The sequence below is a fragment of the Ceratosolen solmsi genome, unplaced genomic scaffold (genome assembly GCF_000503995.2).
Source record: "Ceratosolen solmsi marchali unplaced genomic scaffold, CerSol_1.0 scaffold7, whole genome shotgun sequence".
Taxonomy (NCBI): domain Eukaryota; kingdom Metazoa; phylum Arthropoda; class Insecta; order Hymenoptera; family Agaonidae; genus Ceratosolen; species Ceratosolen solmsi.
The window spans coordinates 13,422,947-13,439,705 of NW_011948413.1; the positions used below are offsets into that span (position 1 = coordinate 13,422,947).

Below are 16,759 nucleotides of genomic sequence, written 5' to 3' on the forward strand. Positions count from 1 at the left end.
TCTCTCTCTCTCTCTCTCTCTCTCTCTCTCTCTCTCTCTCTCTTATAAGCATACATACTCTAGCTTTGACGATATATACTCTAGTTACTGTAACAATATTTGTGGCTATAGGGGGAGAAAGAGAGGCAGAGAGAACAAAGAGTAGAAAACGAGAAAGGGGTATAAATAAATAGATAAAAAAGATATTTGATTACCGCGAGCGCATTAATTGTTATCGTTTCATTATCTCGCTCGAATCAATACGAATTTGCAATAAAAGTGTTCGAGACTGATCTGTCGCTTCATTACATACATAATACGTAATTGCTTTGATGGCATTACTAAAAGAAAGAAGGTGAACGAAAATAGATGAACATTAATTTAATCAAGTCACAGCACCTGTCACAAGCTTTTTTCAGTGCATATCACGATATAACTTCGTAATAAGCGAAGAGAGGAAAGAACGAAGGGTAGATAATTAATTGCGTTTACTGAGCGTTTCGTAGTTTAGTAGATACAGGTGTTTCAAAGGGGCGAAATAGTTCTCTTTGTAGACAAAGGAACGTTACCGCCTTTTTGCCGACGAAAGAAATGACGAGGAATTGCATTTCAAAAGAAGCGAGGAGTTTCACATTTCATTTTGCTGAATATTTTTTTAATGTCGGGAAAGTTATCGCTTTGTTGAATATAATATACTTAAATAGTCGTATACACAATCAGATCATAAGGTTTCAATAATTATTCTCTATAATGCTATAACAAGATAATGCTATTTTTTATATACTTTATATTGTTTTCTAATTTTGAGAAAAAAATATCATAATAGGACAATTTTAAATAACGATATTAAAATAATGATGGAATTACAGTTTTAATATCTAATAGTCATCTGATACGAATGTTAATGTATTGTTTTGATACGAGAGATAAAAAAATATATGATTCTCTAATCATAAACACTATATTTTATTAAATATAAATTTTGTTATTTATATTACAAATAGACATGTAGGATATATTAAAAAATAGGTAAAATAAATTATTTTTCATTTTGAAAGCATTAAAAAAAAAAATATATATATATATATACTGAGGGAAATATTAAGCAAAAAACAATTTGTTTTTCTTATTTTGCTTAGAACGGAACATTATAATGAATAGATTGAATATAATGAAATAATCATAACATTAAAATATACAGATTAAAATTAATATATCTAGAAAGTATGGAAGGATCAATTAGTAATGAAGTTATTTAGTCCTGAAACTTGTATAGTCTTTCAAGCGAAATATTTGGATACATTCACTATTACTTTCAAGCAATACGTAAGGCAAAACGTAGAATTATCATTTGTTAGTGTAAATTTTGAAACAATATGATAATGAATTAATACTCAAATATTATAATACATATTTGTCATATTTGGTCTTTAATACAATAAGCGCTGATTTATTCATAAGAATTTAAAAATATGCATTATACAAAATTCTTTTGCATTTGGTATTAAATTAGAAGTTATAGTAAGCAAATATTAATATTAACAACAACAAGAAATAATAATAAAGTTAAATAATAAATAATATTGCAAATAGTATGTATTTTTAATTTAGCCATTCTGTAATATATTTCATCCGTGAATTTTCAAAATTCAATAAATTAACAAATAATTTTTATAATATTTAGATAATATAATTAAAATATTGATTTATTTAAGTGATAGTTTCTTAAATTTTAACTATCCGAACAAGTTATTGTTTACATTATTATTTTAATTTTGTGATTATAATTATAATATTTGCACAAACAGAAATATTTATGCATTAACAAATTCAAAACATAATTCAAGAGTGTAAAAATTGTATCATTATTGATTATTTCGTGTCATTCATTTTTGCTTTTTATTTTCAGAAATTATCCTTTAAAGACAATTTTAAACCAACGGCCACGCATAATGTATCTCTTCAAGCTTTCTGATTTAAAGTTTTTAAGAAATAAATCTAGGCAACAATTGCAACAATAGATATTTTATCTTCAATATAATTTTCATATGTTTTTAGCAATAAATAAATAAGGAAAATGTAAATATTTTTTACACGCATAGAAACATGTTAACTTTTCAACGATTTATAATTTTTATTTACTATAAAATATATCTCGAGTGAGTTAGGTTTACGTATTCACCTACTGCAATTATACGAATGTATGTAATTTAATTAATTAATAATTAGATATATTATTAAATTATCGTAAAATGATCTTTTTTTTATACTGTAATGAATTATAGTATGTTTTACACAAATTTTTTACTATCAAATAATCTTAAGTAGATACATATTTTGCTTTTATATTTATTCGCAACTATTTATAACTTTAATATTATGCATTTGAAAGTTTTTCAAAGTACGCGAGAGCAATTTTATGTTAAAATTTACATTCATGCATACTACTTTTATTATCAACTTCATTAAAATATACATTTCATTAAAAATATGTCATTAGTAAAGTTGCAGTAGTTGTTGAATGTGAATATTATTTTACCATCACATGCTGTTATTTCGTACGAACAAATGCCAAGTTAAATAGTTTTTCACATAAGACTGGTATTTAAAAAAAATTTCAATCTTTATAATTTTATATTTCATTTTCTTTTTAATAAAATTAATTATACATAAAATCTCACAGCCCTTTTTTACGTATGAAATGTTCAAAGCATCTATTATTACCCGACATTACATGAATTTTCAGTTTGAATTTTCTATTTGCATAATAATTTTTATGAGATGACAGTATATATTATTTATAAAAAAAAAAAAAAAAAAAAAAATCTTAATTTTTTCTTAGCGATATTATACACTACAGTCATTATTAATAATATGTTAATAGTTTGATTTTTTTTTTGGATTAGTCTCAATAAGTTAATAAAATTTCATCTCATTAAGTTAGAATGGTTGATCATATATGAGTGCCTTTACGAATTAGAAATTTAAGTTTCATGTCACGTAGTAAATTTTCACTGCTCTTCATAGAATGTGCAACTGCATTTCTAATAGGAATAAATCATTTAAAGCATGCGTTATATAGAAATCGTGAAAGGGAAAAATTCAAAATGAAAAAGAAAAATGAAAAAGATAGATAGATCGATAGATAGATAAAGTCAGAGAGTTAAAACTTCACATGAAAATTAAATCGAAGCTTGTGCTTAAATCGATCAGATGTGGGTGCTTTTGAAAGTTTAATTATGATGGCATATGTAAAGGAAAAAAGTATTTTTTAAAAATGTAAAAAATATAAATAGTTCAATTATTTGTATTTTCAATTTATGTTGAATGTCAATAATATAAAGTTTCCGTCGAATTTTTCAATAAAAAAAAAAATCTTAAATTTAACGAGCAATTGTTCCTATTAATTAAAACTTTAAATTAAATTACATTATTGTGATATACATTCGTATTTAGATAAAAAAAAAAACGATATAATTTATATATTGAACGCGATTTTCTATAGAAAATCATTTATGTATAAAAAATTAATTCAGCACAATAGACATACGAAAAAAAAAAGAATACATATTTAAATAAATATATTAGATAATTGACTTAACTATGTTAAACTTCAATGAACCAACTGAATTTATTAAATGAGGAATTAACAATATGACTATTATAATGTGGAAAACAAATTACTAACTTCAAATGAAAAAATAACCTGATAGAATGAAAATGATAAATTAAAAATTGGCCATTAGTATTATTATTTCTATGCATTATTTGTATTATAATTTTTGTGTTTTATATAAAATTCTATATTCTTGTTGGTTATATAGAAAACATATAAATGCTGTGTTTATACTACATTTTCCATTGCATATTTAACATTAGAATATTTTTCAATGATAATGGGGCTGTTTACAATTTAAAAATTTTTGCATAAACGATAATATATGTGATTATATTTAATATTCTGTAATTTATTTTAGTGTTCGTGATCAAAGATAGTACGATCTATTAAAATAAGCCATGGATTATGAGCTTTATTATATTGTACCAGAAAATACGCATTTAAATGCACATTTTACTGAGTCCACGTGGTACACTGTAGTATCTTAAGACTTACCGAAGACTTATTGTGCAAACACTGATGAACTCATTATTCTGGAAGAGAACGGAGATCATTGTCAACTAAGTCCACTATCGTTATCTGGAATCTATTTCGAATGACAATATGTCTTCTTATTCATATGCATAGGAATATTCCATTTTGCAAATATAATATAATGTCTATGTTATGGAAAAATAATAAATAAATAAATTATTTTAGCGATTTTTATAACTTTATTTTCATCACTATTTGAATTTCATATATAAAGGATCAATTTTATTAAACACTAAATTTGCGTAACTCTAAGCTATATCAATTCATTGGCAGTCGTTTCTAAATAATATTGTAAGAATACAATCGATGATTCATGAACGTTTATAACTAATTTTGCACTCCTGGGTTATTATATAAAGGATAATCATATCATATAATTTTCAGATTAAAAAGTAACTAAATAATTAGAAAATACATGAAATGCTTTATTAAGGATTCGTAGAACGTTCGTTAATCATGCTTCTCTGTCGATTAGCCAAGTCCCCTCATCACATAAGCTCGTCCATCTATATTATTTAGTTGAATCAACCTTAGCTGTTATCGGCTATACGGACTATTGAATTCTAAGACTTGGATCAACAGTGCAGATGGACTTAGTTATCTGTCCCTCTTTATATGTGCATTTATAGGCATATGTATTCATGAGATAGAGTTCGGCCAATAGTCCTTATTTTTGGACAATCGTAGGGATTAATAATTTATCAATTGAGATAAATTCATGTTACAAATTAAATTGCTCGAGTATGAATGCTGTTAAATACTGAATTAACTTTTTGCAACAATGATCTATCAATCATATTGTTTTCGATAATTTTGTATTACAAGGAAATTTTAAATTACTATAATGAGCAGACTGTAAATTTATTGACAATATAATTTGAATGCTGCAAAGATACGATTGTTTTTAAGAAAATAACACGGTGAATTTACGATAATGACAATAGAAATTCGTATCAAATAATACTTGTACATATTTATTAAGAAAAAGGAATTATGAAAAAATATTTTTTACTTTTTCTCTCGAAATTTTTTAGTGTAAAAATTATATTGTAGAAAAGCATCTAAAGCTATAAATAAATTTGATTGAAAAAATACAAATTCATCTGTATTCGAAAATAAAAATAAATAATTGTTTTTCTAATATATCAATCAATTAAAATTTCAATTCTATTGCGTATGAAACTTTTGATATTTACTTTTTAATAATACAGTACGGAAAAACATGTAATATTCTATATAATAATGTACAAAATTATAATATTCAACATTATAATGGTATATACTATCATCTAATATAATTTAATATTTCTTAATAGAACGATATGAAATTATTTCATCTTAATTAATATATAAATATATATCACAAGATAAGAGTTGAAAAATCTTATATTTGAGGAGAAACGTTTAGATAATAATTATATTATTAATGGATAATTTGATAACATACCTATTTTGCAACAATAGGTTGAAGTGAAATACGCGAAGTCGAAAAAATTCTCTGGTTAGAAAATTGTCACTTTAAATAAAGTCAATTAACGTTTGCAAATATTTATTCGAGTAAACGTAAATTATTTTACTACTAATGTACATATAATGTCCTTGAAAATATAAGGGAATTTAAACGAGTCTCCAGGACGAAAAAAATTGCCTATAGATAATTCGATGAAGTATAGACAACTATGTCAATACGATCAACTCAGTTAAATACTCTTATAGGATAAATTGAAGAGAATTTTGCTTCAAGCTGATCTTAATTTCTCAACATAATATTGATTGTGTTTGTTTTCGCCATGTAAATTAGTGTAACGAATTCAGTGACGGTTGAAGCTTGTCTCGTTTATTTGTTTACAGAAACATTTGAAAATTTCAATAGGATTTGCTTAAAAATTTGCGTAATATTAAGTATTAATAATTAATTTATGTCAATAAGAAAAAAAAAAACAATCGTGTAGTTTCTGTATATTGAAAAAGTCTTATTTATTAAATTATCATGTAAAATAAATTCATTTACAATAATCAAAAGACAAGAGAATGTTTATTTAATCTAAGGTCATATGATTAATAATTTGCAGGTTTAATAAATGAATATCATGAATTTATATTTATTAATAATTGATTTAATAATAATTGTTTTAGCTATAAAATATGCATCAGTTAACAATAATTTTTTTTTTCACAATATTGGCATTATTTAGATTTTCATGGATTTCGTGCAGTAATGAAGAAACCATTTTTCCGATGTTAAATATTTGTTATCTACGTTTGATAAGATAAATAAATGCACGGCGACAAACAACATTTTCAAGCTGAATTCTGTAATTTTAAAATCGGCAAATAATAAACAATTTTACTAGTATATTCAAAATTTTACTTTGCCGTAAAAGTAGCTTACACATTAATTATTATACTATTTCGTATAAACACGATATCAAATTCTACTTATGCATATACATAAGAACTTAAACATACGCGTAATCGCGCGCACGCGCGCATACACACACACGCACACACAAACAAACGTGCCTGTTAGTATATTTATATACTAGTGTAAACATGTTTACATGTTCATAATAATCATTTATAATCAATTTTATATTATAATTATATTGTATACATTTCATACGACGTATTAAAGCTTATTAACTACTAAAAACACGAAACAATTGTTTAAAAAATCTTTAATAAAATTTAATAATTAATATTGCGTATTTTTATTAATATTGTAAATTTTTCGAAAATTTAAAATTTATATCATTTAGCTAATTAGAAATTATGCTTTAATGCTGTTTCGCTAATTAATTTGTAATAATTATTCAATAGAAAGTCATAAATTGGAGAAGTTTACAGTTCTTTATATTAAGGAAGCCAGTAATAAAAATGATTTTAAAACTACTTCTGGAATTGATTATTTTTTAAATTCTAGAAAGGAATCGATATTAGACCGTAAAGCATTTTATCTTGAAAATGTCTTCAAGAAAAATAAAGTTAATTTTAGTCAATAATTTTGAACATATTATATTACTAAATATTAATGTTCTATCAAATTGGAAAATTGGATAAAACTGCCATCGTCTGTTATTGTGTCCTTAAAAGTTTAAAACGAATCCTGCAACTTATGTAATAAAATAAACTTTTTATTCCATTGATTTTCTTTACAGTAAATATATAAATATTTGAGAAACTTAATCCGCTTTGAAAAAAGCAAATATACCAGCATGTTTTAATTTTGAACCTTGCTGAAAGGGTTAAAAGAAATAATAAAAAGCGATCGCACTCTTTTCTATGTAATGTCATCCATTGCCAGCGTACGTACATACTGCAATTTCCCGTGTCGTCGGAATATAGACGGAATTGAATCTTATTTTTGAAAGCGTTTCCTTTTGCGAAATTGACAACTGCTGGACGATGTCAGCTGAGGGTCGACGTAAAACAGGAGGATATTGGTTTCTAGATAGAAAATTCTTTATCAAAGATACTTTTTTGTTTATACCTTGCATTTTAGGAATGCTGCATTTCTAAATTTTAATGAGACGAAATTGGATAATATATGTTTTATTGTATACACAAACAATTCATGTTCGATTAACTTTGACTTGTCGTGCGCTTATTCGACAGTGAAATAATCACATCAGTTATTCATAATATTTCCTTGATTTATGTTTATTCTAGCTGTAATTGCCAATATATTTTATTTCACGATTAACACGTAGTTTAAAAGTCAATAAAAATTAATTAAGATAACAATAAATCTGTGTGAAATTAATTAATAAAGGACTAAACGGAGTGAATGCATTAGTAGTAGTTGTAGTAGAAGAAGGTAATGCGAATGGAAAATATTGTTTCCAGAGGACAGTTCCTGTCCGGGATAACTTACCGTCTTATTGCCCAAGTTTTTTACCCGGCAGGTAAGGTAGGTCGTCTTTCCCAGCAGAGCCGTCACGTTTTTCGACGCGGACTTGTCGAAGTACGGGCCCGTCCGCGATGTCTCGACCAACGTGTTCTGATACGTGTCGGAACTTTTGCTGCCGCTGCTGTGCAGCATGCTGTAGCCGTAGACCGCTGCAATTAACATTAAATCTGATTAGTTTCAATTGTGGGATGGGCGTGGGGGCTTGATTACTAAGGGAATATGAGCCTGCGGCCCTAATAATAATAAATGGAAATATTTTTATGACCGCGCTCCTAATTATCTTCAACGATTTGTTATTTTTTACTCACATTTCAAGTGGATTAAGTCGGTGATTCGTAATCATCATCATCATCCCCCCCCCCCCATCGACCAGCTCTTCACCACCTCTATTGTATAATATGCAATAGCTTTATTCGGTGATAAGCTTTGCAAAAATAACGTGATGATGTTATACTTTATTTTATTCGTTCAATGGCTCGTTGATTGATATTTTTATATACTTTAATATTAATTAACTAACAGTAATATTATATCATAATAAAGGAGATTATTACATAATAGAATATTATATGTTAAAATTATACTATATTATATGCTTTTATTATTAGTATTATTATTATTACGTTGTTATTATATAGTATGTTATTTCTTATACAATTAAATAATTCAGAATTTTAATAAATAAAGACATATACGTAGTTAACATTGGAATAGAAAATATTAAAAATTTTTTCTTCATAAATTATTTCATTGTTTGACTTTCATTCGATTGTTTTTAAGTGCAAAATATATAATAATAAATATTCCCATGCGAGTATACTAAAGTGGAGCTGTAGTTCGGCTTTATTAAAAATTTCCCTAATTGTTTATAAAAAGTCCCATGTGAATTTAAATGCTTCCCAGCTTACATAGTATAATTTTTCTTATTTAGTAGTTTTTATGATACAAGATAATTACTGAAAAAGTTTTATGCAAATTTATCAGCTAAAACACAAAGTCGTCAATTTTAATAATAAATATTATGGATTGTTTTCTATTATCATAAAACAAAGTAATGCAAAGTTAGGGATATTCTAAAATAATATAAATAATTTATTATTATTATTATTATTATTATTAAGTTTTTAAGAGATGTACAAAACCTTTTATCAGCATATTAAATATAAATTGAAAACATTTAGATTTACATCAATAGTAGAATTTTATGATATCTGAATGTTAAAAGCAATCGATATAAAAGAATTTCTTATTAAAAATAGCTGTATTAACTGTTAAACTATCTTCAATTCATAAAATCAACTTAGCTATTTTTCGCGATTGTATTAGTATGCTTTCTATTATTTCAGTTGGTAAACTAAAGAAGAAATCAATTGAAGTCCATTCAAACTGAGCATCTTACTAAACTCTTCACGTATCTACTTTGATGAAAATAGCACGAACTTTCGTAAACTTCTAATCAACTTTTTCTCCAATCGAAATTTGTTATTAAAATAATAGATAATTTGAAAGATAGTTAATAAGGAAATACATTATCATTTGAATATGTTTAAGTATGGTACATAATAATAAGCAAAAATTATTAACGCATCAAAGAATCTTCTTAATGATTAATTAGTTTATTTAAGAGAAAATAAAACCTATGACGCGCTGTTTGCTATTTACATTTAAAAAATAACTTGATGAAATTATTGTCCGTGGTGACGATGTTTGTGAAAACTATTTCTCATAAATTATTCAGTAATAATGTATGGGTATGGTGAGTTAATATAGTAGTCGTAAAAGCTCTGTTTTTCAATTTCATTGTATTGAACATTATAGTGAACATCGCAAAATCATTACTAGAATATAATAAATTTACTGGTGTTGTCGTTAATCATCGTGTCGCGCGTGAATATTAATTATTCACCTCGTCAAGTCATTCTAAATATAAAACAAGTATCCGTCGCACTGCGTAATTACGGAACTCCATTCTCACCTCTTTCAAAATTGCATTACAATTGTTCGAACGTAATGCACAAATTCATCAGGCTTATGAAAGAGCTGTACATGATCAAAAATGTACTCATCGCATTATCATTCGAGCAGCGATTTTACGTAATTGAAAACGAGGAATGGGAATTTGTATGTGAGTGCCCATGTGTCTGTACGCACGAATGCATGAAACGTGCATAGTGTCAGCTAATTATTTGAATTTATCGCCAATTAAAGTAAATATTGGGATTTAATAAATGTTGAGAATACAGACCTTAAGTAGCTTTATTTTTTAGAAAGATAGTGTACTGGAGAGATGTTTAAGCATTTGTCTAGATTAGAGGCTAAAAAAACTCGTCCATTAATTTCAACATCTAAAATTTATGTTTTCTCATTCTTTGTCTTACTGGTGATTTCATTATGAGATTAGTCTGATTCTTGAGTGCATAAACTAAAACTAGGAAAGAGAAGAGAAAAATGTAACCATTGGTGACAGTTTAAACAGTCGCGTAAGAAATAATTAAATTAAAATAAATTACGTGGACCTACAGAATTGTGTATAACAAAGCTTATCTGAAATTCATGAAAATTAAATGCAAATTACATGTCCCCGTGTATTTATTTACTCGAGCTTAGTCTTATCGATGATATGATTTTTCAGATCATACGATGCATTTCATAACATCCGGATAAGTAAAATTTTTGAATGTTTTTTTATAATAATACAAATCATTTATTATATGGTAAGGTGGTTTAATTAAATGGGAATCTTCTTTTTATTCGTCCGAAGCATTTACTAAAATTTTAACAACTTAAGCATTTTCATTGAAAGAATACGAGTACTATTATGTAGGTCAAGATATTCAAATGCGTATAAAATTTTAACTAATTTTCTGTTTGTCTCTAGAGGCTCTAATTTAATGAATGCTTCTCGGTGATAGTTTTGCTTGATCAAATTTATATTGTAATGAAAATATCTTTACACTACTGATTCAATATCACGACTACTATTAAACATATGTGTACCAATTGATTAGTAAGAAATTCATTGTATACTTTAGTTAATAAATAATAATAATAAATTAATATATATAATTTATAAATATAATATACTTAACTTTAATATATATATATATATATATATAACTTATACAGCTGTGACAACTTAAGTTTTTCATAAAACCAATTGCTGTGCATTTATTTATATATATATATATATATATATATATATATATATGTATATATATATACAAAAAAAAGCATCATTTATTGAAATGGTTTTGTAATTGAAAAATTTTCAAAATCTATTTTTTATATTACATGCACTTTACTTAGAAAGTATCGTATCTTCGCTATGTCAAGTCAATATAGCAACCCCATAAGAACAAAATTTTACATTTTGTTCATTCTGTATATTGAATCGTTTGCATACACATTGCTAATTCAGCTCTGACGTCTCCGATGTATAATTTTCAGTTTCTATAAAATGAAAAATATTGCATTTCTATAAAATACCGGCTATATTGTTTATCTACCGTAATTGAGTGTAAACTCGGTATGTTTATACGCAAATTTTATGAATTGTGTGGGTTGTGTGGATATACGATAGGCGATGGTTAATGTAACGTTGGAGCATTCGCTCCAATTTTGTAACCATGCAGAAATAGGTTAGACTATAACTTGAGCCACTACGAAAAATATACGCGCTTATAAGGGGATGAGAGGTAATGAAATTTTAGTAAAAAATACTGGAAAGCTAATCTTTCGTTCTTCGTAAAATATAGTTTTCAAAAATTTTTCAAGCGTATGTATGATGAGAGGATATAATCATAATAAAAGCACTAGTTTCTATTATATTAGCTATTAAATTTATCAATACAAGCTCATTCTACGCTCATTAAGGTACGTTTGAAAAAAAAAATTTTTCAATTTTCACTTATCATCCTTATAATAACATTTATACAATTTGATAAGACCATTTAAAATAGAAAAATATGAGAACTCGCGATAATATGTCGTAAAAATTTGAAATTTTCTTAAACCTTTTCAACCAAAATAAACTTTCTCATTTTAATTTTCCTGTTAATCTAATTTAATCATTTGACATGAAGTATTCGGTCAAGGAAATATCGTATAAGTAAATATATATATATATATGTCATATAAATAAAATATTCATAATAATGCTAATATTGTTTTTTGCTTTTTTTTTTTTTTTTTTTTGAAAATTCTTTTAAAAAATACTCACGTATAAAATCATAGATCGTTTGATTTTAAATCTAAAGTTTAATCGGATAAGGGAAAGAAAATATAATCTAAGCTAAATAAATAAGCCGTAAAGTTTGAGCTCTCGAGGGGCACAGATACTTACGTGTAACGTTTAAGGCGACCAGGGAGTGGATGGTATACAGCCAGGAAGGAAGGAGGGAAATAAGGAAGCTAAGAGGAAGGAGAAATGGAAGGAAGGAAGGAAGGAAGGAAGGAAGGAAGGAAGGAAGGATGTAAGGAATTGGGCTGATTGGTGGCAAAGAGGGAGGAAAACGAAATCCAACAGACACCGATCAAAGACCCATTAAAGCGTGGTGAGGGGGCCCTAGTGCTCGAATGACTTGTGTTATCTCGCAAAGCGATGCTCCATTAGGCGCGTCTTTTGGTTTCAGTGCGAAACGTACGTAGACGTTCCTTTGCAAATGTTCGTTGACGTAAGAGGCGTAAAAGCGGTAAGAGTGGGCTCGCGGCACCCGGCGATGTTCTCTTTTCATTCTTCGTGGAGCCTCATCTGGAGACTAGGGCTGGTCGGCTCGTAAACCTTGGGGGCGCGGGGGTAGTAACGTTGGCACTCGTGTGGCAGACGACTCGCACGTGAAAATCTTCTCTTAAATTTTCAGAGTTTATGGTTCATGGGACTCGGTCGTCTAGTGGAGTCGTAAAATATTTATACGTGGTGGTGCGACACTGCGAGACAGACGATCCGATGGTTAGTGAAGAGTTAGAGACACGAATAAAGATGTCTAAAGTGAGGTGGAGAAGATTTTTTTGAAAGTAGGTGAACGGAAGTCAAAATCAGAGACCGCACATACTGGAGATGCAGGAGAGGATGAAAAATGGATAGTTTCAAATTTTTCTCGCGAGGATTTTGCGACTGGATTTATAGTGATCCTGAATTTGGATCGAGACAATATGGCGAATATCTTTTGATGCGCTTGTTATAGAATAAATCGAGCCAGGGATTTAGCAACCGACATTAAATATTTTTTTATTGTTACGTGCTCCTTCGTTTTATATATATTTTTTTATGTATAACAAAACTTCTTTATTGTCATCTTTTTAAATATTCTCTATAACTCAAACAGACAGTTCAAACAATAATATGCCTTTAAAGAAAATAATAAAATGCAAGTTTGGTTATCAATATTGTTGAGCCATTAATGTATTTATAATGGATGCCATTAATGGACGAACTATAATGAGAATTAAAATACAATTATTATTATGTTCTATAAATAATATAATATGTACACATAAAGTAGTTCACATACAAATCGTATATTGCAAAGTTTGTTAATTATTTAACATGTTCATTTGTATTATTTAAGGGAAAATATTTTATATTAAGTAAAAATGGCTTAATATGTGCGCATGAAAATTAAATTATTAGTATCGTACCAGAAATGTATATAAATAAAATTTGTGAATGTGTGTGTGTGTGTGTGTGTGTGTGTGTGTGTGTGTGTGTGAGTGAAGAAAAGAGTTTGAGAAAATTGATACAAAACTTAGATATTTAAAATTTATTATTGCAATCTAATAACAGTTAAAATATCTTTAATTCAATGTATTTAATTGTAATGTAATTTAGTTTCTAATAGATACTCAAATATCCTATATTTAATAGGTTAATATCGAAATGAAATATCAGTTACGTTCTATAAATGTATTTTATGATTAGTATTACGATATATCATGAACATGAGCTTCGAATATCCGTCAAGTAAATTATATATTTATATAGTTATATGTACGGTAAATTCGAATAAGGATTCCTCATATTATATATATACATTGGACTGTATTCTCAGTAATGGTAAGAAAAGATACAAAAGTTGATATAGTAACAGTTCAGAATAAAACAGAAAAGGTGTTTCCCCATATTTAACGATAAAAGTTGGTCGAAAGGTTATTGTATAATTGTATATTAATTCATAAAACTATTTAGTTTTAAAATAACACAGGATATAAAGAGATATGTAGGCGGATATATAACGAATATCGAGTATGCAATAACTGTTTAGTAAACAAATGAAATGAATACGTAAGGCAGTAGGATACTAAACACCACCAACAACAAAAAGAGAAGTAACAGATGAAGTAATAGATGTTTAAATTTCGAAAATTGTTGGGCCAAAAAAAGATTATTTCTCAATGGATTACTACAATTTTCATTTTTTATTTACATTCTTTATTTTTATAAAGCCTCATCTAAACTTTTACCCTTAACGTTTTCTAAGTTTTTCATCTTCATATTTACATGTGCAGCACTTTCGAAAGTAAAAATCAGGGAGCACTTTAGAATTCATATTGCTCTAACTTTCTTTTAACCAGAATGTTTAGATATTCAATTACTTAATATTATCAGCAATTTTTCAAGCTTTCAGTTGGTTATATCGTACCCTTAACATTTCATATGTACAGTATATAAAGAGATGAAATGAAATAATAAACAATTTATAATATAAATATTAATCGTGCTGGTTTAAAAGGGATTATAAGTTTTTTTTTTACTTAAGAAAACTATATTTCAAAATTATAAAAGAAATTTGATTAAATACGTGATATGTTCACTAATGCAAACTATTCATAAATGTTTGTAATACAAAATAATAGAAATGAACTTTTTAAGTATTTATTTTGCAACTCTTCGATAAAAATCGTTAGAAATATCAAATATCCTTTTTTTTTAAGCAATATATCATTCTGAAAAAATTTATATATCTTCGTAATAAAATTTAAAAAATAATTGAAAATTCAAATTGTATAATGGATCTCTATTATGTGTTGCGAGAGATCGATCAAAATAAAATTATTTAACATTAATCTCTTGATTGTCAGATAAATGTAAGGCAAATAAAAAGAATTAGCTAATTGAAATTGTAAACTAATTTAACATTCATAGTAATATTTGAATTTTGTTTGATCAGTTTTCGTATGATAATAAACTAACTTTGCATTATCTACACATACATTATTATTTTTTTTAGCTGCATTAATTTCTTCTGATCCAGACTGTACAATTGATGCATTGATAAAGAGGCAAAAAACTCTTACGGTTTTCGAGCAAAAGGAAAAACTTGCTCGAGAGCAGTGTTAAAAGTTTTACAGTTTAAGTTTTTATCGATCGTTGATTGTGAATTTAACAGACGCGAGCGAGGGCTACCACTTGCTCTTTCACTTCTTGTTTTTCTTTCTGGTTTAATAGTACTCTCTATGTGCATGCGAAATGTAATGAATGTAATCACTAGCGCCAAAGCTGAAAATCCTGTAAAAGTGTAGAGCAATCTGAGCTCCCACAGGCAATAGAGAGATTTCCGCTAGGGAAATGCGAATGCAACGGCTTTCCTTCGATTCATTTGTGGTCGATCGATCAATGGACAATTAGTGGTAAATGGAAGAAAGAAAGGCACGTGTGATAGTACTTCGGCTAACTCTGAAAATACGAATCAGTCCATGAGAGAACTAATATACGATCGGCGTAGAAATTTAACTGCATTTAGTTTATTTTATAAAGATTGGAATGTACATACACGGTAAACATAAGAACATGTATATCAAAAAATTATTTTTCAGTAATTATTTTTCACTAATTGTGATTCTTCGTACAATTATAATCAATATTCAAATAAATATTAACTATTAACCAAATTTTTAATATATTCCAGATAATATCCTAATCTTATTCATAATTATTTTCTCATTTAAATTTATATTGGTCTTTTTTTTTTACATTACTATGTTCATTTTGATATTGTATTTTAATAAATATTTTATTTACAATTAAATTAATTAATAAACGATTAAATAATTTACTCAAGAGATTACTTTTTCATTCAAACAGTTTATTTATATATATATATATATATATATGCTTATATAAGTTTTGAAATAATTAATTATCCAAATTGATTATTAATAAAACAATAAAGTGGTTACGATTTTGATTGCAATCATATATATAAATTTTTTGTTACTAATGATACATCTCCTTTTAATATGTAACTCTTTTCTCGTAATGAAATACACAATTTCGAGAAACTAATTCATTTGTTGAATTAATACACTATTAATTTTTTCAATTAAACATATTGAACGTTATCATATACTTTCTCATTACAAACATTTAATTTTTGCCAATAAAATATGTGTAAATTCTATTCTTCTCACGCTAATTAAAAATTGTATATAATTAGTCAAGAACTATTTTAAGTCGTATAAATATAATTGTTTTCTTTGATAATTTTTAATATATAAGTGCAAGGGTCCTTAAATTTACATTAGTAATAATTGCATTATTTGATTTGTTTATTGAAATACGTGCCATGTAGATTCAAAACCCTGATATTAAGATAAATTTTATACTTAGTTCGTACATATTAAGTCACATTATATTCCTTATAATATAAGTTAAATTAAATTAATATTAAATTACCAATTGTGTTTAAATACTTTTGAACAAATTATTTTGTAATTTTTCA

At 26.7% G+C, this 16,759-nt stretch overlaps 1 protein-coding gene across 4 annotated transcripts in view; it reads right to left on the reverse strand.

The window, feature by feature from the left end:
• The window catches only part of LOC105367499 (T-lymphocyte activation antigen CD86), a 423,881-nt gene that overhangs the window by 154,132 nt on the left and 252,990 nt on the right, over positions 1-16,759 (reverse strand). For all 4 annotated transcript variants that reach the window (XM_011506238.1, XM_011506237.1, XM_011506236.1 and 1 more), the window contains exon 2: positions 8,007-8,191. In XM_011506238.1, the coding sequence (XP_011504540.1) occupies positions 8,007-8,191 (185 nt within the window). The remainder of the gene's footprint in view (positions 1-8,006; positions 8,192-16,759) is intronic.